We start from the raw sequence: 23791 nt of genomic DNA on the forward strand, positions 1-23791 counted from the left end.
GTCATGTTCTAAGGCTCATTATAAGATGCCCATCTCTCATATGTAGTAAATGCAAAATTTTTCTTTTAATTCTGATGCCAAAACCCACTGATCAGAATCTTGGCTGAGCGTTACTCTTCTCAAGCACATAGGACGGGCTTGAAGACTAAGGGTACCGTCTCACAGTGGCACTTTGGCGCTACGACGGCACGATCCGTGACGTTCCAGCGATATACTTACGATCTCGCTGTGTCTGACACGCTACTGCGATCAGGGACCCCGCTGAGAATCGTACGTCGTAGCAGATCGTTTGAAACTTTCTTTCGTCGTCAAGTGTCCCGCTGTGGCGGCATGATCGCATCGTGTAACAAAGGTATGCACGATATTGTATACGATGTAATGGGTGGAGGAGCTTGATACGTAGGAGCGCCAAATTCTCCACCTCCTGTGTGCTGATTGGGCGGTACAATACTGTGCGCTCATTCGACAGACGTGGTACTATTGTTCCCGGCCGATAAAACCGCGGCTCTCGAGCACTGTATTCTTTTCTCTCCAACCAATGCGCGCACAGTAACCAACGGCCAATTAGCACATTACAGGTGTAGTTAGCTAGCACCACAACACGCCCCTCGTGAACAACGTCACGCATAGATTATGCAAAATGTGCTCTGAATTGTGAGAGCACCTCCTGTGTGACATGCCCGTACGACTTCTACATCGCAAATACGTTATGAAATTATCGCTTCAGCGCCGTGCATTGCGAAGTGTGATCGCAGTCTACGACGCTGGAGCGATAATGGAGCGACGCTGGAGCGTCACGCATCGTGCCGTCGTAGTGACCAAAGTGCCACTGTGAGACGGTACCTTTACTGTATAGTCCTTCTTCAGTCTCCGAAAGATCAGCAATTGGTTGAGCGCTTCAGCTTTTATTTTTTTAGTGATTTCCAGGGTCTCAAGCACTTAAACCCCACATGTCAAAACACATGTGAAAGTGCTTGTACACTGAGCATTAGTCAGAACAGAATTCAATTTTTATGTCTTAAGTGAGAATGTAACATTTTGGTGTGGTCATTTATGGTTACAGGAGACCTGATATCCAGGCAGTTGAGTCATGTTCTCTTTAGTATTGAACGTTATGTATGTCAACATTAATCTTGTGATCTTTTATTTCAGGAGTAATCATGATCACAATCTGTCCCCACAAGATGCGTTGTATGCCAGCTATGAAGATTTCTCCCACTCTGAAATAAACACTGCTGGGGATGATGGAAAAAGTGCCGAATCTTTGGAGATTGCCCATCTGTCTGAAACCAGATCACAAGATGAGAGCTCCAGGGACAGCCTTCCAGACCAGGATAGAAATGGAGACTTTGAGAAAGATCGCTTGTTCAGTGGGCTGAGGGAGTCTTTAACAGATGCTATGCAACACTATACGTCTATCTCCCAGAACGGATCTGTACCTCCACCCACACCAGAAAGTGGAGTAAAGCATGTGGAATTCACGTACAACAGACACGAAGTGGAATCCAAGATGTCTGCGGAGGGGAAGGGCTCTATTCCTGAAGATGAAGAGTGGGTGCCTTTTCATAAGTGTCTGTCAGTGTAAGCATCTGTTGTACTGTTCTTTTTGACTGATCTTGCATCTTCTGAAAATATAGATGCAAACCTCCTAATTTAATATGGATATCACATTGGTATGATATAACTTTATTTTTTTTCACAGATCTTACCAAGACAAGAGTCCTCATAGACATCCACCAAAGGGATCTGAATTCCCACATGAAGAATATTCCTCTCCTCACTCCCGCTCTGCTCCTTCTTCTCCAGCCGTGGTGCCTTCTCATGTGTATAGAACTGACATCTTAGAGCGGAACTGGAACTTGAAAGATGAAAAATTCATGGCACAAGCTGAGCTTCCCGAAACACAAGATGGAAGAAAAATGTCTCCACTTTCTTGCTCTCCATCAAGGACCACCACATGCCATTCTCCAGAAAGAGTGGAGTATGTAGTCCAGAGGATAATCAAAGCCTCGAGATCGCAGTCTCTTCCTCCCACACCTTCAGAGGTTTCTAGACATAAGATGCTAAAGAAAAATCCTCCTCCGAACTTGATTTATGGAAGCCCTTTGCTTTGCGAGAAATCTCCTCATTATCCAGAGAGTCCTCAGGGAAATGTTGCGTTGTCTATCGGAAGTCCAACCAAGAAAGATATGCCCCTGACGCCAATCGTCAGTCCAAAAGTCCAAACGCAGCAACATAAAACTTCTTCCAATGAGGATGTATTTGTGGCTGTGACCGGATCTCCATCTTTGGGAAGAATAACCGTTCGATCCAATACACCGATTGGCAGAGTAGACATCCTTCCTTCAGAAGACAGAGTTCCTAATTCTGTAACTATCAGACACGGTGAAGAAAGACCAGGAGATTATTTTGTAAGTGGCTCTCGAACCAGAAGCCACTTAGTAAAGTCCGCATCGAGGCCTCAAACTCCAGCCGATAGGTACGATGTATTGCCATCTGAAGAGGCTTTCACTTCATCTACAATGTCAAAAGGTCCTAATCGATATTCCCGAAGATCTCAACCTTTGGGAGCAGAAGATGAAAGGCTGGAAAGTTGTGGAATGAATTTACCTCCTAGAGTCCATGGGTATCCCAATAATAGACTGCAAATCAGACCGAATGCTCCATCAGAGAGGGTAATAGTAGAAGAATACCCCGTAGAGCTGTCTCTGACTCCATCACAAAGAAGACACAGGAGCCAAGGACCAAGGGTAGGCCTTTATTCGGAATGCAGTTCACGTTGCTTTTTTTACTTTGTTAATTATACAAATTATATGCTTTAATTAATGTTAATTGAAGTAATTCATAGTTGTGGATGTTAGGATTACGGTGCACACGTCACTTGTGTTTCCTGTAGTGGTTCTGCAGAACCAAAGTAAGATGGAAAATTTATCAAAACAGGAAAATAATTGTAATGAGAATTTTTTTTTTCCATCTCTTTCTGCCAATAGTATTCAGAAAGGTCATTCCTTCCCCCAGCAGTATGTTCCGGTCGAGGACTTGGCAACACACCAAGGCACCTGTCAAAAATGGTAAGTGGATCATTGGATGAGTTATTAAATAATAATTATAATCATTATTTCAGTTGTTGATTTATTGTTTATTATTAGTATTATTTGTGCCAGTGGATCCTATAATCCAAGTGAAGGGGAATATTTTCTTGGTTCACCAATAAACCATCCATTTATTTATTTTTTAAATCAATAACTTGCCTATATGTTAATTTTGCAGTTTTCCATAACTTAAGTCTACGTGTAATATATATATTTTATTTATTACATATATATTTGTATGTTAGTAATATTTTTACATTTTACTTACCTTTAATTATACTCTCCGTAAGATTTCCTTGCTTCAGGCCGGAGCATAGTTTTGTTTATGAGAGCGAAAAATAACAAACCCAAACTGTTCTTGCTCTACAGGGTTCTGCGAGTTATTCCCATCTGCCACCTTTGCCCCCTGGTCCCAGTCGTCCTCATCTACCTGCTGGAAAGCGACTGTCATTGAGTTCTGTGGTAAGTTTATTTTTGCGAATATTACACATCAGTTCAATTGTATGTTTAGAAGATGAGGGTCGTAGTAGTACCGTGGAGGTCCCTTCTCATAGGACCAGCACCATTGGTGTATCTGAAGGAGATCTTTGTACCATCTACTATTTTGATAGATCGTTTACATCTGCTTATTGAAAAGTGAAGCACTATGTAATATCTGCCTTCATTGAAAATTGGGATTTACCATGTCCTAATTGTTTAGCCATCAGGAACCACCCAGTACCGAGCTCCATACCCGCCTCGCATGGCAGAAAATGGTATTGATGTAAGTATTATTACTTTTTAGATTTATTCCAATAGTAGTATTAGACGTATTGAATAAAACAATTTAATTTATGTAATGGCCTGTACTTTTTGGGAGATGTAAAATAACAATCTCGGTGATCTACTCAACTATGATCAGCTTCAACCTGGTTAAAGGACAAGATAAGTCATCAATTTTTCTGGACTCTCCAACAATTTTTGGATGGTTGACATCCAAGGGTAGAACTTCTAGCGATCCTACTGTTGTGCAGAATAAGAGAACATGAAGTAATTTCTCATCTTATCCTCCAATATAGAATATAGTTATGAATGTTTGTATCTTTTCACAATTACGATAAATGTCTCGATTCCTCTCTACCTTTTCGACTTCCATTACAGGTTCTACTGACGAAGATGTGCGGTCAGGATAAGCTCCTTGTTGGAATTGAGGAGGAATCAGCTCATCTTCGAGTTGAAAAGGTAGTTTAGCTTTTAATAATGGGAAGATGTCTAAAGGAATTTTCCCACAAATATTTATATGCCTCGTTAATAAATGAAAAATGTGAAGGTGCTTATGTACCTATTGCAGTTGGTCCAAATCAATGTGCAGGACCTGGTCCATCCACCATCCGTTGAGGACTACCTCCTGCCTCCCAACATCTGCAGCTCTTCTTTTGAGTAGCCGGCCTGGTGCGTTGTCACATAAGGCTGCAACGAGGATGTCAGAAGAGCCGCAGGTGTCTGGAAGTAGGAAGCGATTCTCAGGGTTCCTGTTCAGGAACCATAGATTACTGAGGATGAGCACTGGACCCGGCCCTACAAACTGATTTTTACCAACTCTAGCCACTCTTTCCCAACTTTCATATACACATGCACACTCGGCTGAGCATGCGTGTGTTTTCAATGGGGATCATTATATAAGCTCCTGCTGGATACATCCGGCTTCAGTTTTGGCAATTGTAGGAATTTCAGGATTGGTAATTGGGCTCTAAAGGGTAACGTTTCTTCTTGTGGAGAGTGACATGTCAAGCCTGACATGTCAGAGTGAGGAGACTTAAAAGCAATGTATGCTCCTCAGGGAAATTTTAAATATGCAAATTCTCTTCAGAGAAGAAGAGAATTTGAACTTTAGTGCCACCTATTTGAAGCAGTGATCCTAAAAGTCAATATTGACCCTTCAACGAGGCTTCAATATGACTTGTGATAAAGCCTATCCCGAAACTCAGTTTGCAGACAGTGTTTCTGGGTTTATTGCCCCTTTTCAGTGCAAAGTGTGAGATCTGATTTGGCTTGGGAGAGGCTCTGGACTGAGGTCTATGAGTTAATGTATCTCCTTGTGGAGTGTGACAAGCCATGTCTTCCATGTCATAGTGAGGAGACTAAAAAGCCATGCATACTCCTGGGAAATTAATACGCAAATGGTCGATATTGACTTTTAGGGTCGCTGCTTCCAATAGGTTGCACTAAAGTTCCAATGCTTTTCCTCTCTGAAGAGACACTTTGCAGGGTTGGGAATAGTAATTCCATTTGTCTAATCTTTCTCTTCACTGTCAGGGAAGATTTGGGCTCCCATGCACATTGGATGGTCCGTCAATGCTGTCAAAATCTATGGATTCTGCCCACATTAATCTGTGTTTCCAATCACCAGTACAGAGCTCACCTCCAGTTCTTTCTCCTTGGGTTATATTCCTCCATTGTTGAGAAATGATGCCCCCAATTATTAGCAATCAAGAAATAACAAGACAAGCAAAAATACAGAAAAAACTAATTTTTCAGCCATCTCACTATACAAGTTTCTATCCTATATGGATCATGTAGCTTTCCACTGGAGCCCAGGTATATGTGGTTTTCTAGCCATAAGGCATGCCAATGAATCGCAGGAGTCCTACAGACCTCACTGGATCACTTGCTGGTAGTAATAAAGTTATCAAGCTCTCCTGGCCATTTATACTCCCAATTTCAGTGAGGATGACTACCTGTATGTTAACATCTAAGTTACTACAAACCATTTGTGAAGGTAACCATCCAAATGTACAGGATCCACATGATGGTACTCTTCACGTTACTTTTGTATTTTCGCATTAGGAAAAGTTGGAGGATGCCCTTCAGTTAACCCATCAACACCTGGATGAGTTCCAGGGTCAGGAACAAGTAATTGAGAACATCTGGTATCAGCAGAGGCTCCTACAGGACGACTTGGTGTATGTTCGCGCCAGGCTGTGCGATCTCTCTTTGGTGAGTAGACGTCCTGTATAGGTATACAGATCATGAAAGAACAGTAAGGCTGTGGCGTCAGTACAGGATTAGAGGCAAACAAATCCAAAGTTTTATTAATCTGAAATCACTTCTGAATAAAACTCGCCAATAAAAGAGACTTGGGGTATGCACAGGGGCGGGCTGGGCCGGGTGACAGAAATGCATATGCCCCCTGCGCCGGTGTCTAAGCAGCTGCACAGGGCCTCTGGAGGACTGGCAGTGACTGTAATACATAGCGCACCTGTAGTGTGTCATGCCGCCAGCAGCCCTGACATGCAGGCTGCAGGGGTATGTGATGAGCAAGCTCCTATGCGCCACTGCCACTCTGAGGGAGAGAGCCAGCAGCCAAGATGAAAGGTCAGCATACCGGCCTGTGTGTGCACGGAGCTCCGGCTTCTCCTGCTCTTATCTGCTATCCCGGCAGAGAAGGAGAGATGGGGGAGGTGCCGGGACAGTGCAGAGCTGTGAGCAGGAGAAACTGAAGAGCTGCACATGGACGTCAGCCGCCCCTGCACCACAGAGGAGAGTGTGTGATGTGTGTATGAGGTAACTGGTGTGTGTGTGAGCTGTGTGTGTGTGAGCTGTGTGAGCTGTGTGTGTGTGTGAGCTGCATGTGTGTGTGTGAGCTGCATGTGTGTGTGTGAGCTGCGTGTGTGTGTGTGAGCTGCGTGTGTGTGTGTGTGTGAGCTGCGTGTGTGTGTGTGAGCTGCGTGTGTGTGTGTGAGCTGCGTGTGTGAGCTGCGTGTGTGTGTGAGCTGCGTGTGTGTGTGAGCTGCGTGTGTGTGTGTGTGTGTGTGTGTGTGTGTGTGTGTGTGTGTGAGCTGCGTGTGTGTGAGAGCTGCGTGCGTGTGCCATTATACAGTGGGGCTGTGCATGTGCCTGTCATTATACAGTGGGGCTGTGTGTGTGTGTGTCATTATACTGTGGGGCTGTGCGTGTGTGTGTGCCATTATACAGTGGGGCTGTACATGTGCATCATACAGTGGGGCTGTGTTGGTATGTCATTATACAGTGGGGGTGTGTGTGTGTGTGTGAGCTGTGTGTGTGAGCTGTGTGTGTGAGCTGTGTGTGTGAGCTGTGTGTGTGAGCTGTGTGTGTGTGTGAGCTGTGTGTGTGTGTGAGCTGCGTGTGTGTGTGAGCTGCGTGTGTGAGCTGCGTGTGTGTGTGTGTGAGCTGCGTGTGTGTGTGTGAGCTGCGTGTGTGTGTGTGAGCTGCGTGTGTGTGAGCTGCGTGTGTGTGAGCTGCGTGTGTGTGAGCTGCGTGTGTGTGAGCTGCGTGTGTGTGAGCTGCATGTGTCATTATACAGTGGGGCCGTGCGTGTGCCTGTCATTATACAGTGGGGCTGTGCGTGTCATTATACAGTGGGGCTGTGCGTGCGTGTCATTATACAGTGGGGCTGTGCGTGCGTGTCATTATACAGTGGGGCTGTGGTGCGTGTGTGTCATTATACAGTGGGGCTGTGCATGTGCCTGCCATTATACAGTGGGGCTGTGCATGTGCGTGTCATTATACAGTGGGGATGTGCGTGTTGTGTCATTATACAGTGGGGCTGTGGGTGTGTGCCTGCCATTATACAGTGGGGCTGTGCATGTGCGTGTCATTATACAGTGGGGCTGTGCGTGTCATTATACAGTGGGGCTGTGCGTGTGCCTGTCATTATACAGTGGGGCTGTGCGTGTGCCTGTCATTATACAGTGGGGCTGTGCGTGTGCCTGTCATTATACAGTGGGGCTGTGCGTGTGCCTGTCATTATACAGTGTGGCTGTGCGCGTGTGGGTCATTATACAGTGGGGCTGTGCGTGTGTGTGTCATTATAAAGTGGGGCTGTGCGTGTGTCTGTCATTATACAGTGGGGCTGTGCGTGTGTGTATGTGTCATTGGTGCATTCACTCTGTGTCATTCTATGGACTGCAGACTTGTGCTTCTCACATTGCTCGCAGTGCTGTGGTCATTTGGTGGGTGTGTGGCTGTAAGTTTGTGATTTGCATACATGCGGTCACATGTCGACTAGACTTGCATGGCCTAATGCAACTGTATTGAACAAGGCCCAAAACAGTCTAGTCGAAATGTGGCTGGGAATATATATATCGCATGCTTGCAGTCTTACAAGACCACCTGTTGCCGGCACCAGAGAATCTTCACAGCGCACAGTGCGCACGATATGAGGATTCACACATAGTGTCTGTAGACATGTATCATAAGATCCGACAACCCCTTTAAGGATGAGCCGCTACTCATGGGCCACTGCTGTGTGCTTGCCCCCCAGGCCAAAATTTGCCAGTCAGCCCCTGGGTATGCACACATGATGATGGCCTTTTCAGGTGGATTCCGCTCTGAAAACGACCTGAAAAAGCTCTAAACTAAACGAAACACTGAAAACCATTAATATATTTCTATGGATTTGATTTGAGAGAATGCTTGTTTGGTGTACGGCCCAGTATCCTGCTATATGGGTGGTGCAAGTCCATCCTATCCTATTATGTAAAAGATTACTATTAAGTTGCAACCTGTTGACCCATTGTGCCAAAATTTGGCTTTTCTTGATATGGTGGCCATATCTGTGCACTTGTAGTCTATGGCTCCTCTTCGCTTCTCCCCGTTGGTGCTGACCCTAGCTTCTTCATTGACAGTGGACAATAGAAGTTACGTTATGCAGCAGAGTCTCTCGGGTAGAAGAAGCAGAGGGCGAGAAGCTTTTAGGCGCCATAGTTTTCGAGTGCACCGATGCATCCAGCAGAGCCCTTGTAAGCCTAATTTTCATAATCACAAAAGCAGAATTTGGGGCCAGCAGATGGCTCTGTAGCCTTGTTGTTAACCTGGAGCTGAGGTCACACAGGGGATTGCAGGGTAGCGTCTGGCTCTTGACGCTGTGGCGGAGACTGGTTCTATATATGTTTGAGCACTTGAAAGTCGAAAAACCTTTAAAACCAGTTTTATTTATACAGGATCACAGTAATTCTATCACATTGAGGAAGAATTATGAATCACAGTGTGCTAGAATAAGAGCCCCAGAAAATAGAATTTATTTTGTTTGCCAAATGTATGTTCTTCAGTTTTTAAAATTCGACTATAATATTCACATTGCTAATAAGTCATGAAAACATAGTGATGTTTTGCATCTCCCTAATCAGGACCGAGACCGTGCATGGGACGAATACCGAATACTAGAAAATGAACTGCACACCCTGAGGGAGACCCTGGAACGGGTCAGTCAGATAGGACACCCACAGGTAAGTGACCGGGCATCGCAGGTTATAGACACACTCCATACGTACCTCACCGGGCAGTCAGGAGATCTAGTCCTGTCTCGATCATTGTGTTTTCTGTATTCAGGGCATTTCTTGTGTTTTTCAGGACCAGGCAGCTGCTCAGAGAGATCTGTGGATGATCAATGACATCATATCCGGCCTCAGATTTAACAAAGCCAACTTTCACGCCATTCCTGATCCTTCCAGACACCCTGGTATTTAAACACATTATTTCCAATGCTGTGATTCCCCCAATCTGAGATTTTTCTGTTCTCCCCCTAAGTAGTAAGTGGATCTTCACATCGGATTAATAGACTTGTTATCTCTCTACACAGCAGTGATGATGCCACCGTCCCCTGCCAGCGAGACTCCGACAACCTTCCAGAGAAGTTTTCTTTACCATCAGTCTGGACTGAATCCCTATGTCCAAGAGAAAAATCCCAGTGTACGTGAATCCACATTATTTTCTGTTTACATCTATATCTAGTGAATGCAAAAATCAAAACGGTGCTAGATCTTACAGTACTGTAGATGCAAATCCCATGGCCATGTGGATAGAGATCCAGATTTCATCCATGAATGGAGAGTGAAAGATCATTAAAATAATACTAGGTTACAAGTGAATAAAACTAATACCATTAAATTTTCAACTTTAAGGAGTCTGAAGCCATCCCTCCCAGACCACCTCTTCCCAAAGATCACCCAACATCCAGTTCTGAAAGTGATGGACAGACTAGAGTGGTGGCCAGTGTCCAGGCGAGTGTAAATCCATTCATACAGAGTCCTTTACACAAGGGCCTCCAGAAACGTAGAACGTCTGGTGATCAGACAGGAATAATATGTTTTTCAAGAGTTAACTCTTAGTCAAAGCAATTACATTCCTGAATTTGCCCCACATTCTATTTGTCTTTTGTATTTTTTTTTTTTTTAATTATGCGTGAAAAAAAAAAGTCATCAATGTGATATATTAATATATCAAGTATCAGTTTTTACCAGAACCTTTATTTTTGATATTTAAAACAAACAAAAAAAATGATCAAGGCTTCTGAAGCTTCTCCTGGCAAACAAATGTGATAGACGGCAGTAGGGTGAACTAGGACCCATCATTGTCCTGCCAGTTTTTCACATTTTTTCATGGATCCATTCACTTGAATGGGTAAATTGGATAAATTATTTGCTACTCTATTTTTATTTATTATTTTTTTTTCTTTGTGGACACTTTTAAAGAAAAACGTGATTTGAATCATACACTATGTGCATAGGTTCCATTAAAATCACTGATGTAACACAGACCTCTGAATGAGGTATTAAAACTGAAGAAAAGGAAAAATGGAGTAATTGCCAACCAATCAGAATTTGCCTGATGGACCTATATGAAGCTGTGACGCTCGGGTCAAGAGAGCCGCAGCTTTTCCGTGCTTGGACCGATTTGTACTGGTAGTCATGGGCAACTGCTCCACTTTTCCCAGTTTTGGTTTTCGCGTTAATATCTTTGTATATGCACTAAACATTTGGAATTTCTTTATTATTCATTAATTTAATATTGTTTGTAACGTTATTTTTTTTTCTCTTTTCTTTATAGGTTGATCAAGACAGAGTATTTGAGCCGCTAGAGAGCGTAACTGCACCGCAGTCACCAAGTACACCTACTGGTAAGTTGAGATATATATATATATATTTTAAGTTTTAATATCCCTGCCTAAAATTTTCTTTTGCATGGTAGATAGTTGTACATGTTAGGATCAGTACAGGATACCTTCTACATTTTGGACCCCATACACATTATATAAAAGTTGACCAATTCACCTCTTCACTGCTCTCAAACAGCTGTCGTTCATTACAGACTTTTTTCCCCTCTACGGAAGCCTGCAGTTATCCACCCAGCTGATACATCCTGAACAATAGTAAAAATGACCATCAGAGAACTTGCAGTCCTAATTTGCATATCAATAAAAGCTGAATATCTGCCCAGCAGATGGCGCTGTAATAGACTTCTTTCATAGTGTTTTGCACTTTCTATCCTAGGCTACCTCTACATGCGCCGGGGCAGTGTTATTAACCAGTTACCTTTTTAACTTTTCCAGTAAGGTGGCCTCCCAAATAATTTCTCTCTGCTTAAGTAAAAAGTACAATTTTTGGAAAACAAACAAAAAAAAAAAAAAAAACTTTTTCTCTTAAAACATATTTGACATTTGTAATTTATCTTGTAGTATATTTAGGGCGTGAAGTTATAAGTCTAAGGCTGTGCTACTGAGCAATTCTGATGACAACATTGCTGTTTTTATGGCACCTTTTTATTATCTGGATGCCAATGCCATTCCTGGGAAGAAATAAAAAATAAATGGGGGGAGTGCGAAAATTGACACGCCTATCTTCAGGCTTGTAGGTATCAAAGCATGACTTCCCATAGATTTTGCATAGGAGGCGTCTAATGGCTCCCAGATAATTAAATGCTGCTCTCCAGGGGGACATGTACTGTGTGATTTGGCCTTGTCCAAAGGTGTTTCCAGATTCTTCTTGCCAAATCCACCCCATCTGTGGATCTAGCCTAGTTGGAATGACACCCCTGGTGGTGTCCAGAAACCTGAGGCTGCACTACTGAGAGATACTGGTGACAACGTTCCTGTGTTAGTTCTTGGTGTGTGTATGTGTATATAATATAATCTATATACTTTATCTTATTGTAAGCCATCTTATTGATCTTCTTGCATGTAAGAAGCGTCTCTGCCTACCAAAGATGTGGCAGATGGTCGACCGGTTCAGTCTTCCTGCCCAATACCCATACCTTCAAGCACCAAGATGACTCTAGAGCCAAAGGTAAAGCATACATAAAGGTATAAGATTATTTTTCCTCCCTACATCCCAAAAGATTGACCTTCTCTACTTTTTGGATTTTTTTTTTTTAGGCATCGCCTCCCAATATGTCAGAGATGGGAACAGTTAGGAAGCAAAGAATGAGCGCTGAGGAGCAGATGGAGAGAATGCGTAGACATCAGGAGGCTCAGATTCATGAGAAACCTAAACCTGGTGTCACAGCTCAACGTCAGAACTCCCAAAGGTCCGCAACCGGTTCCATAGGGAGCAGGGTAAGTACTCCGCGACTTATCGTGAGTAATGAATGTGTCCGATACATATTAATTTGAAAATAGGCAAAATGAAATTTATGTGAAAGAATATTTGTTTTTAGATTTACAATTAAAATTATTTTGAAGACCATAAAATTGATGGCATTCCCTTAGGATGGACCGTCAGTAGCCGATGAATGGATGCGAACTTCCAGCGCCTCCGGTGATCGGCTGCTTGAAGTTGCACAGCTCCACATGTTGTGCAGTGGCTGCAAGTTCTCTACCATACAAATTAATTTCTGATAACTTGTATTACCATTTTCCTGCAGCTGAGATCTTCTTCCTCGGATTCCAGCAGCTCTCAACACGTGGATAAAACCCCTACAGAACAGAGAAAACCAACACTCGTGAGGGTTACTGCGTCCTTTTACCCCAGCAACACATCTGCACCACCGCATGGAAAAACTGGGAGCACTAATGCAAAAAAGTCCTCACCAGACACCATGCTGGAGGACTCGACCTACAGTGTCGTGATGGAGCCGCAGACAGAAAACATCACCTCCGTAACCAGTCATGAGATCTCTCCGATGGTAAAGGTGACTCCACCATTAAGAACCAGCAGTAAAATTGTCACGGCTGCCTGTATGCAACTGAAAAAAGATATGCACAATGGCAGCTACGATAAGCAGGGGGTAAGCTTCAAACATATATTGTTTGCATGCTGGGTCCATTGCTTCTATGCTGCATTGTGTGATCACCCCTGGGGGGGTGCTTTAGGGGATTATCTTGGCATGGGGTACATGGTTCGGAGTGCATGACACAGAGCTGTAAGTTGTGTTGGGCACAAGTTCACCATGTTCGGAGAGGGTTGGGTACGTGGGAGTTACATGCATGCAGTTCTGGCCACTGAAATTGTGCTTTTCTGCATAAGTCATGTGTTGGCATAAGTGTGAATGCGGAATTCATTTTCTGATTTCAGTCCAGATCTGGTGAAGTAACCACAGGAAGTGTCAAACATCAGCCAGAGGCTGTAGAAGGAAAGTCAAAGACTGGAGACAGACTGAAAAGCACCAATTCTAGGACCAGGTATGGCCATCTCTACCAGTAGGAAAGGATGTGTAGAAAGGGAACCTGTCACTTGATTCCAACTGCCAAAACCACAGAGTCTGACTGCGCTATAGGCAGAGAGGAGACTTGGCCGGCACCACACCTGGTCGGCTACTCCTAGTATTGCTCCGAGTGATTGGCTGGTCTCTTCCATAATGGAAAACCTGTGAATCAATTAGGATAGTATAGGAAGAAACCGTCCGGGGCGGTGGCGGACAAGTCTTGTGTTTTCCTACAAGTCCTTCAAACTGTTTTATCTGAAACACAGCTGCATTTCCAAGAAAAAGCTACCGGAGTGCAATTGTGTAGCCAAGCTCTGATTCATGGTGGCCGCGGTTTGGGCGGCGTGAATCGGCTGACAGGTTCCTTATAATGAGTAAAGGGAAATATCCCATAACCCCGCAATAAGGCTGTATAAATGTTGGTTGTTGGGGCGATTATAAGAGCTACGATATTCCTTGTAAATATTTCAAGTTGTACATTTGGACTTTTAACCTTTCAGGGATGAAGAAGGCTTCACTATCTCACTAGAGGAAGAGCGGGAACGGATTGTCAACTTGTCCTATACACTGGCATCGGAGGCCTCCCAACGCAGCAAAGTGTTTACAGGTGACCGGAAGGAGACAGCGAGCGAGTGGGCGGGCGGGGGAGGGCACTGTGCGGCATGTAAGTCACGGTCTTGCAGCCCCTCGGCTGTCTCGGTCCAGAACAGCCATAGGGCCAGATGTGGGCCGCACTTTGCCCATGTCTTCTATACACTATTATTTTCTACAGTAGTATCAACTGGGCATGCTCTGGTCCAGACACAGGTCATTGTGGAGGGAGGCAATGAGCTGGTGTTCTCTACTGTAGATGGCGGTTTTACTTTTCCTTGCAGTCCTGTCTGTCATGATAATGAGACTTCTGGAAAGTCTTTTGTAAAGAACAAAAATGTAATTCTAAGGCTTAGAAGCCAGTGGGAAATTTGACTTCTGTTTAATTTATATATGAAGAAGAAACATTTTTTGTTTTTGTTTTTTTCAAAAAACATCAACATTTTTAATGAAAAACAAAAAACAAATGTGAATACGGCAGGTGATTTCTGATGACGTGTTCACTTTTCAGATGATTGATGCTCACTGACACCTTGTATTTGGGTCCACAGCCAAAGCCTTATCCGATGACTGTGATACGAGCAGTGACGTCTCCACATCGGATGAAGTGTATCCATGGGACTTTCTGAAAGATTCCCACAGCAGCAAACAGCGTGACGTCCAAGACCATTGCCAAACTGGTGCACTACAAAGTGAAAAGGCCTACACCAAGAAAGAGGAGCAGCAGCGTTGTCCTGTAGGGTCGCGTAGTCCCGACATGACCAAAGATCGCTCCATCAATCTACACTATGAGAACTGGCCGGCACAGACGCCGGGGGAGAGCCGAGATCACGGCCCTGTCACAAAACAAGAGGGCTCCTCTCTACCCAAGTGTAATGGACAGGTGGCAAGTTATGACTTCCTCATCGAGGACTTGCATTATAACCCGCTGAGTATGGGCAAAGTCACTGACTTCTGCAAAGAAGAGCGGGAACCCATCCGGATCACGCTCCTTCAGTCCAGCTTCTAACTTCTCTACTGACCCTTTTTTGGACCCGTGTGATTTTTGTGGAATGGACACTACATAGGACATTGAGTTTGGATCTTGAGCGAACAAGGAAGTTGTCTTTTATGATGGCGCAGATTATGTGGAAAATTAGGATGAAGGGATTGAAGAATGTTGGAAATGAAAGAGGTGTATATAGGTGTACATAGATGGCGCGGAGGAGGTGACTGTACAAATGTTGATAAAGAGGTGTCTGGGGAAAGTGAGGAAGGTGCCATAGGGACGTGGAAAGTGGAGGTCTCTAATCATGCGGAAACTCTGACAAAGGATTACATAGCGGCTGCCCTGATGGTCGTTTGGGCCGGGAATGACGCTCCGCTAAGCTCAGTTGCACTAGATGACGGAGTGTAAGTTCTGCATATAGAGAAGGCAATGCTGTGAAATACATGAGACTGGATCATTGAAGGGCTTTTCACCCTGGTGTGGAAATTATTACAGTTCCTTAAGACTGCCATAGTAGTAGCTTAAGGGAACGATATACTGTACCAAAAATGCTTAAACACTCTGTTCTATAGAGTAGAAGGGTTATGAAGGTTCGTTCTTTTGTTTTTTTTTTTGTCGCTGATTCATTTCAGTAATACCGATCACTCCTGAACGTCAGCTGGTAACAAAACATGGACACCAAAAACAAAATGGGGGAGATGTATGAAGGTCGGCTCTCAAGGGAGACCAATCCGGCCCCATGACGTAACCAGCTGTAATTATTCTGCTTTTTTTATTTTCTAACACCTGTATATTTTTGTTTTCTTAAAACAAAAGAAATCCCGAGTGGTCTGTTCAGTCTTGTTTTTTAATCTATCACTGACCGATTTGTGAAGGGAGTATGTAAGGTGAACACAATACCCGCAGTGTGCCCTTTCATCCTGACCAGCTGTATACTTTACATTTTACCTGTTTGTTTTTTTTATTTGCCACTAAAGCCAAATGCTGTCCTAGGCCAACGCACTGCCTTATTAATGTTAATACTGTTTGTGGTAACCATTCCTTTACCCCTCTCCTTACATGCATATTACCAGTTTTATTTTATTTTTTAATTAACAGCAGAGATCTGCTTCTCATTTTTTAACTTTTTTTTTTATAAAGGAGAAAAATCATACATACGACGGAATGTGTTTATAAGCTTTACTGTTTTGTGATATCTATGCAAAGCTGTAATATGCAAATAAAGCAACACAGTATGGTGTCATCCGTTTTATTTATTAAGTTGTCATTAGGTTTGTTCAACGTGCGCAGGCACATAGATGTTAGGCACACTGGTACAGGCACAAAGGCGCAAGCACGTAGATGTGGGCACACTGGTATAGGTGCAGGCTTGTAGATGTGGGCACATTGGTATAGGCGCAGGCACGTAGATATGGGCCCATTGGTATAGGCACAGGCACGTAGATGTGGGCACATTGGTATAAGCGCAGGCACGTAGATGTGGGCACATTGGTATAGGCACAGGCACGTAGATGTGGGCACATTGGTATAAGCGCAGGCACGTAGATATGGGCACATTGGTATAGGCACAGGCACGTAGATGTGGGCACATTGGTATAAGCGCAGGCACGTAGATGTGGGCACATTGGTATAGGCACAGGCACGTAGATGTGGGCACATTGGTATAAGCGCAGGCACGTAGATATGGGCACATTGGTATAGGCACAGGCACGTAGATGTGGGCACATTGGTATAAGCGCAGGCACGTAGATGTGGGCACATTGGTATAGGCACAGGCACGTAGATGTGGGCACATTGGTATAAGCGCAGGCACGTAGATATGGGCACATTGGTATAGGCACAGGCACGTAGATGTGGGCACATTGGTATAAGCGCAGGCACGTAGATGTGGGCACACTGGTATAGGTGCAGGCTTGTAGATGTGGGCACATTGGTATAGGCGCAGGCACGTAGATATGGGCCCATTGGTATAGGCACAGGCACGTAGATGTGGGCACATTGGTATAAGCGCAGGCACGTAGATGTGGGCACATTGGTATAAGCGCAGGCACGTAGATATGGGCACATTGGTATAAGCGCAGGCACGTAGATATGGGCACATTGGTATAGGCACAGGCACGTAGATGTGGGCACATTGGTATAGGCACAGGCACGTAGATGTGGGCACATTGGTATAAGCGCAGGCACGTAGATATGGGCACATTGGTATAAGCGCAGGCACGTAGATATGGGCACATTGGTATAGGCACAGGCACGTAGATGTGGGCACATTGGTATAGGCGCAGGCACGTAGATGTGGGCACATTGGTATAGGCGCAGGCACATAGATATGGGCACACTGGTATAGGTGCAGGCTTGTAGATGTGGGCACATTGGTATAGGCGCAAGCACGTACATGTGGGCACACTGGTACTGGAAACACGAGAAATGAAAAACAAGTCAGCTCACCTGTCCAGGCTACTCCATGTCCAACCCCGCACAGAAAAGAGAAAGCCGAGCAGCTGGTTCAAAGTAAGCCAAACATGAAGTAATCCAGCGGGGGGGCAGGTACTTCCATAAAAAGGCAAAATTTACTCATCAATGAAAAAATTATTCCAATGGTGTACCATAAAAAAAATGCAGTGAACATCAACACATTATAGCATGTAGCACTATAAGCAGCATTAGCCTACGCGTTTCGACAAATGTTTTATTCATGGCTAGTGTGGATATGTACTGAAAAATTCTTATAAATCTCCGGGTGAGTTCACCCAGCTTGTTTCAATCAAGTTAATGATCTTGAGTGAGATCACTGCAGTAGCTGCACAAATACTTCTATAGATAAGTAACACATACTAAACATATAAGTCAAGAACATTTACAGACTTCAATCCATATACAATACATGAAATTAAAAACATTGACCGATACCAATAGGAAAAAACATCATGGAAATATATACAAAAATTAGTATCGTAGAATCAAGTCCAGTCTATAGTTCAGACCATGTGGTATTCTTGTAATTCTTGTACCAAGTGAGAAGATCCAAAAGGACTCCCTGTTTAGTAATTTTCTTCTGTGGTCCCCACCTCTATATGGTTTGTGGACTTTCTCTATCCCACAGAAAGTGAAGCCTCTGGTGTCCCCCTGGTGAATATTCAAAAAATGTTTTGAAACCTCAGACGAGGATATTGCTTCTGGATTACCGGCATCAGACAAGTGATTCCTAATCCTAGTTTTCAATGTGCACGTAGTGCATCCCACATACTGTAGTCTGCACAAAGAGCATTCAGTTAGGTAATCCACATATGTGTCATACAATTTATGAAATATTTAATATAATACTCTTTAGAATTAGAGCATGATTGATGTTTTTCTGGTACAGGCACATAGATGTGGGCACACTGGTACAGTCACATAGGCGCAGGCACGTAGATGTGGGCACATTGGTATAGGCGCAGGCACGTAGATGTGGGCACATTGGTACAGGCGCAGGCTTGTAGATGTGGGCACATTGGTATAGGCGCAGGCACATAGATGTGGGCACATTGGTACGGGCGCAGGCTTATAGATGTGGGCACTTTGGTATAGGCGCAGGCACATAGATGTGGGCACATTGGTACGGGCGCAGGCTTGTAGATGTGGGCACTTTGGTATACGCGCAGGCTTGTAGATGTGGGCACATTGGTATAGGCGTAGACTTGTAGATGTGGGCACGTTGGTACAGGTGCAGGCTTGTAGATGTGGGCACGTTGGTACAGGCGCAGGCTTGTAGATGTGGGCACGTTGGTACAGGTGCAGGCTTGTAGATGTAGGCACGTTGGTACAGGCGCAGGCTTGTAGATGTAGGCACGTACCTGCAGGCACATTGGCACAGGCATGTTGGCTCAGACATATAGGCTCAGGCATGTTGGTGCAGGCAAGTTGGCTCAGGCACTTGGGGGCATGTGCACAGGCAGGCACTGGCACGCTCTGATCAGCAGTGTTGGAGAGATGCTGGCGCAGTGAAGACCTGTCTCTTCTTGTTGAATGGTCTCCTTTCAGCAGAATATTGCACACCGCTTTACATTCCTACTGTCTAAATGTTCTGTAGCCTGAGTGGAATGCAGGTGGGGAGAGCCAATGTTTGGAAGGACAATGGAGGGAGGTTTAGACCTATAAACACCCAGTCCTTAGATATGCCACTGATTTCAGAAGTGGGGCTAGCAGAAATGTTGTATCCCCCTCCCCCACACATGTGCAATCACAGATTTAAAGAGGGAATTGCAAAGGATATTTTAGTTTCCACAGCGTCCTTCCTCCAATTGCCGCTTCTCCACTTATTCTGGGACAGATTTTCTTCTGTGTTCCTCCATTCCATTGTGTTTGAGCCCTGATTAGCAAACATGTAAAATTTTCCTTCAACCAACTGGACGTATACTACGTAACTTCTGTCATCGTGGCCATGTTTTGATTGGCCAGCAACAGAGGAGAAAAAGTAAAGGCCCACAGAGTTCTGTAGTTCTTGCCCAGATGGTTGAAGGAAAACTTCCAATGTTTATTACTAGCGGACATAACTTTGAAACAGAGAAGAAGAAAAAAAAACTGTTCCAGAATCGGTGATTGGAGGAGGTAAAAAAAAACTGGGGAAGTTCCTGGTGAAGTCACTATAAAGTAGCTAGTATTTCTGCTCTGGTTGGGCCTCGGTCTTGGCTCACATCAGCCTTGTTTCTAAGGGATAAAGGGAACCAATAGAAACCCACCCCTATGACTGAAAGACTAGGTAGAATATAACTATACAAAGTGAATTTTTTTGGAACTGAATACAGCTCCGTTTTGCTTAAAATCAATGTTAGTGCTGCACATTGCATCACTAACAACACACTGGGGCCAGTTTAAGGCGGGTGTCACACTTGCAACTGCAATGCGAGAAACTCGCCTCAATACCCGGCACTACCATCGGCACTCGGGACAGGAGCGTGCAGCTGTATTTCTATGCAGCTGACTGCTCTGATCCGAGCCTCCGGCGGCAGTGCCGGTCTCTGAAGCAAGGCTTGGAGACGATTGCTCCCTCGGTGATCCGGCTACTGGATTCTGCGCCTCAGAAGGAGGCAGCCTTTTGCAGGGCAGAACTCCCTCTGGATTCCTCTCCTTGTGCTATGACTTCGTTTCTCACCCGCTACAATACAATTCTCTTTCGTGTCCTTCCTTAGGATGCTGCCGCACGTGGGGCAGGCGCAGCTCCGTGGCCTTCTGTCTAGGCCTCTGACAGGATCCCACCCCTGTCAGGGACCTCTCTGTCTGCAGCTCTGTGATGTTCCTCCTTCTCTTCTGTCTGCCTGACAGGAACTGACTCGGTGAAGGCCAATCAGCGTCTGCCTAACTTTCTATCCAAACCACCAGTTTTACCTAATTGTGAGGAGTGCCCTAATAGATAGGAGCGTAGCTCCCCCTGGTGGACTGGAGTGTGAAGTGTGGTGTATGGTTTGTGATACCTGGCAAAGAGTTCTCCTTTATTGCTTTCAGACGTAATATCACTCCCCCTGGTGGAACAACAATATTACTGCAATGACCAGGACTCTGGGGCGCTGTATGTGCAAAAAAAAAAAAAAAACACAGGTACTGAAAAAATAGTGTTGAGGATTTTTTTTCCACTTAATGCCCAGCACTGCATTTTTTTTTATTTTTTGTAAAACTCAGAAGTGGTTTGAAAAGGAATAGAAATGTAACGGAAGCACTTGGGGTTGTTTTTTAGATTTCTTTGTCAGTCAACAGTAGATATGAAAATAAGGTACATTACAAGTTTGTTATCAGATAAATCTGCTTTCTGATTCTTCATTCTCAATTTTTTTATTGACAGGTAGAATCTGGATACAGTGAACACAGATTTTCCAATAAGAGGCGACAGTTGGTGCCTATAAAGTTCTATGGAGAACTGTAACTGTCGGTTCAGGTGAACTTGCAGCCAAATGTCTCCAGCTCCAACATCATAGAATTTTAAAAATGCCCACAGCCATCTGCTATCTCAGTAATCGGAAAATCTGTCTCAAACTCAGCCGGGTAAATAGGCTGCACATAGAAAAAAAATGAATATGAAGCGCAGTGGGTTTTTTTGCAGGAGAAAGTGACTTTTTCAGTGATACCATTATTTTTCTGAATTACTTTTTTTAGCATTTTTTTTACAATTTTTGCCAATTTTTATGGTGTTAATCTTATGTGTTATGATACAGGTTGTCTTTACCATCGATTTTTAAATTAAAAACAGCATTTTTAGTGGCCAAATGTTGCTCTTTTTCATATTTTATTTAGATTTTTTTGTCATTAGTCCCTTATACTAATTCTAGCCGCCATCCTGTAATAATGGTCTCCCCTCCATCCAGTAATAATGGTCCCCATCTTCGTATTGTGTGGCTGTACCTGGACGCAGATGTCTGCTGCCAGCCTTTCATTGGCCGGTAGTACAGAGAGCTGGTCTCTGCGCCCCAATACATTTCAACTGAATGTGCATCTGAGAGCGCGCATTCAGTTGAATAGAAGTGCTGATGTCAGCGTCCCTCGACTTCCTGGATGTGATTGTCTCTGAGGCCCGAGGGCCACAAAATGGAGCCTCAGGGACGGCGTGTTTGAGACCTCTGCTCTAAACAGATTTTACACATGAATGTAGAGTGAAGTATAAATCTAGGACAGGGATGAGGGAACCTCTGGTCCCATGGCAGATTCCCGGTGACCTTGCTTGTTCTGCCAGTCATGTTTTGCCGGCCTTTTAATTCCTCTGTAAACTGAATGCAGCATTCACCATTGCATGCAGACCAAAAGGATTACATCCTGACACTGGCAGGAAGTTCTTTGTGGGTAGAGTTAGCACACTTTGTGCTCCCATTCTGATGATGAAGGCGGTATTCGCAGTGTCTGCTATGTAATGCATACAGCAGCTGTCACAGATTTACCAAGGAAGAGAGGAGCCAGAAGATCACAGCGTCTGATTTCACGTACTCCTGCACTGATTAGAAGCACTTCATCTTCATATTAAACGGTGCAGGGAATAAACTGTTCATCATAGAGTCTCTGAAATCTCCCTGCTTGGATGATCTCAGCTGTTCAGTATTGGTCACTCTCCTCTAGCAATCTGGATTGCCAGTGTTAGGCCGGGGTCACACTTGCGAGTGCAATGCGAGAAACTCGCACTGTGCCGGGTATTGATGCGAGAGACTCGTGCGAGTTTCTCGCATTGCACTCGCAAGTGTGATCCTGGCCTTAGTCTTGTACTCCCTGGTGTGGAGTAGAGGAGTCTGTTGTTGGTAGAGGCGTCTGGAGTGTTGATCTGTGACTAATGAGTGGTGTTTGGGCTGTGTGCAAATACTCTTCCTCTTCTAATTTGGTTTTCATTTCTTTTCTCCCCTGGGTTCTGCTGTGTTTTCTGTGAGTGCATACAGGTCCTTCTCAAAAAATTAGCATATAGTGTTAAATTTCATTATTTACCATAATGCAATGATTACAATTAAACTTTCATATATTATAGATTCATTATCCACCAACTGAAATTTGTCAGGTCTTTTATTGTTTTAATACTGATGATTTTGGCATACAACTCCTGATAACCCAAAAAACCTGTCTCAATAAATTAGCATATCAAGAAAAGGTTCTCTAAACGACCTATTACCCTAATCTTCTGAATCAACTAATTAACTCTAAACACATGCAAAAGATACCTGAGGCTTTTAAAAACTCCCTGCCTGGTTCATTACTCAAAACCCCCATCATGGGTAAGACTAGCGACCTGACAGATGTCAAGAAGGCCATCATTGACACCCTCAAGCAAGAGGGTAAGACCCAGAAAGAAATTTCACAACAAATAGGCTGTTCCCAGAGTGCTGTATCAAGGCACCTCAATGGTAAGTCTGTTGGAAGGAAACAATGTGGCAGAAAACGCTGTACAACGAGAAGAGGTGACCGGACCCTGAGGAAGATTGTGGAGAAGGACCGATTCCAGACCTTGGGGAACCTGAGGAAGCAGTGGACTGAGTCTGGTGTGGAAACATCCAGAGCCACCGTGCACAGGCGTGTGCAGGAAATGGGCTACAGGTGCCGCATTCCCCAGGTAAAGCCACTTTTGAACCATAAACAGCGGCAGAAGCGCCTGACCTGGGCTACAGAGAAGCAGCACTGGACTGTTGCTAAGTGGTCCCAAGTACTTTTTTCTGATGAAAGCAAATTTTGCATGTCATTCGGAAATCAAGGTGCCAGAGTCTGGAGGAAGACTGGGGAGAAGGAAATGCCAAAATGCCTGAAGTCCAGTGTCAAGTACCCACAGTCAGTGATGGTGTGGGGTGCCATGTCAGCTGCTGGTGTTGGTCCACTGTGTTTCATCAAGGGCAGGGTCAATGCAGCTAGCTATCAGGAGATTTTGGAGCACTTCATGCTTCCATCGGCTGAAATGCTTTATGGAGATGAAGATTTCATTTTTCAGCACGACCTGGCACCTGCTCACAGTGCCAAAACCACTGGTAAATGGTTTACTGACCATGGTATTACTGTGCTCAATTGGCCTGCCAACTCTCCTGACCTGAACCCCATAGAGAATCTGTGGGATATTGTGAAGAGAAAGTTGAGAGACGCAAGACCCAACACTCTGGATGAGCTTAAGGCCGCTATTGAAGCATCCTGGGCCTCCATAACATCTCAGCAGTGTCACAGGCTGATTGCCTCCATGCCACGCCGTATTGAAGCAGTCATTTCTGCCAAA

At 44.4% G+C, this 23791-nt stretch overlaps 1 protein-coding gene across 10 annotated transcripts in view; it reads left to right on the forward strand.

Moving 5' to 3' along the window:
* Positions 1-16346, forward strand: part of PLEKHA4 (pleckstrin homology domain containing A4) — a 95848-nt gene extending 79502 nt beyond the window's left edge. For 2 of the 10 annotated variants that reach the window (XM_077259522.1, XM_077259523.1), the window contains exons 7-24: positions 1153-1581; positions 1703-2750; positions 2991-3071; positions 3462-3554; positions 3793-3855; positions 4233-4313; positions 5919-6068; positions 9221-9319; positions 9444-9552; positions 9673-9782; positions 9995-10093; positions 10920-10989; positions 12054-12154; positions 12244-12423; positions 12732-13094; positions 13382-13488; positions 14012-14118; positions 14654-16346. In XM_077259522.1, the coding sequence (XP_077115637.1) occupies positions 1153-1581; positions 1703-2750; positions 2991-3071; positions 3462-3554; positions 3793-3855; positions 4233-4313; positions 5919-6068; positions 9221-9319; positions 9444-9552; positions 9673-9782; positions 9995-10093; positions 10920-10989; positions 12054-12154; positions 12244-12423; positions 12732-13094; positions 13382-13488; positions 14012-14118; positions 14654-15111 (3748 nt within the window). In that variant the 3' untranslated portion in view covers positions 15112-16346. The remainder of the gene's footprint in view (positions 1-1152; positions 1582-1702; positions 2751-2990; positions 3072-3461; positions 3555-3792; positions 3856-4232; positions 4314-5918; positions 6069-9220; positions 9320-9443; positions 9553-9672; positions 9783-9994; positions 10094-10919; positions 10990-12053; positions 12155-12243; positions 12424-12731; positions 13095-13381; positions 13489-14011; positions 14119-14653) is intronic. The other 8 variants (XM_077259526.1, XM_077259529.1, XM_077259525.1 and 5 more) reach the window with 8 other exon arrangements.
* The last annotated feature ends 7445 nt before the right edge of the window (positions 16347-23791 follow it).

This window comes from Ranitomeya variabilis, chromosome 4, assembly GCF_051348905.1.
Source record: "Ranitomeya variabilis isolate aRanVar5 chromosome 4, aRanVar5.hap1, whole genome shotgun sequence".
In the NCBI taxonomy this organism is placed as follows: domain Eukaryota; kingdom Metazoa; phylum Chordata; class Amphibia; order Anura; family Dendrobatidae; genus Ranitomeya; species Ranitomeya variabilis.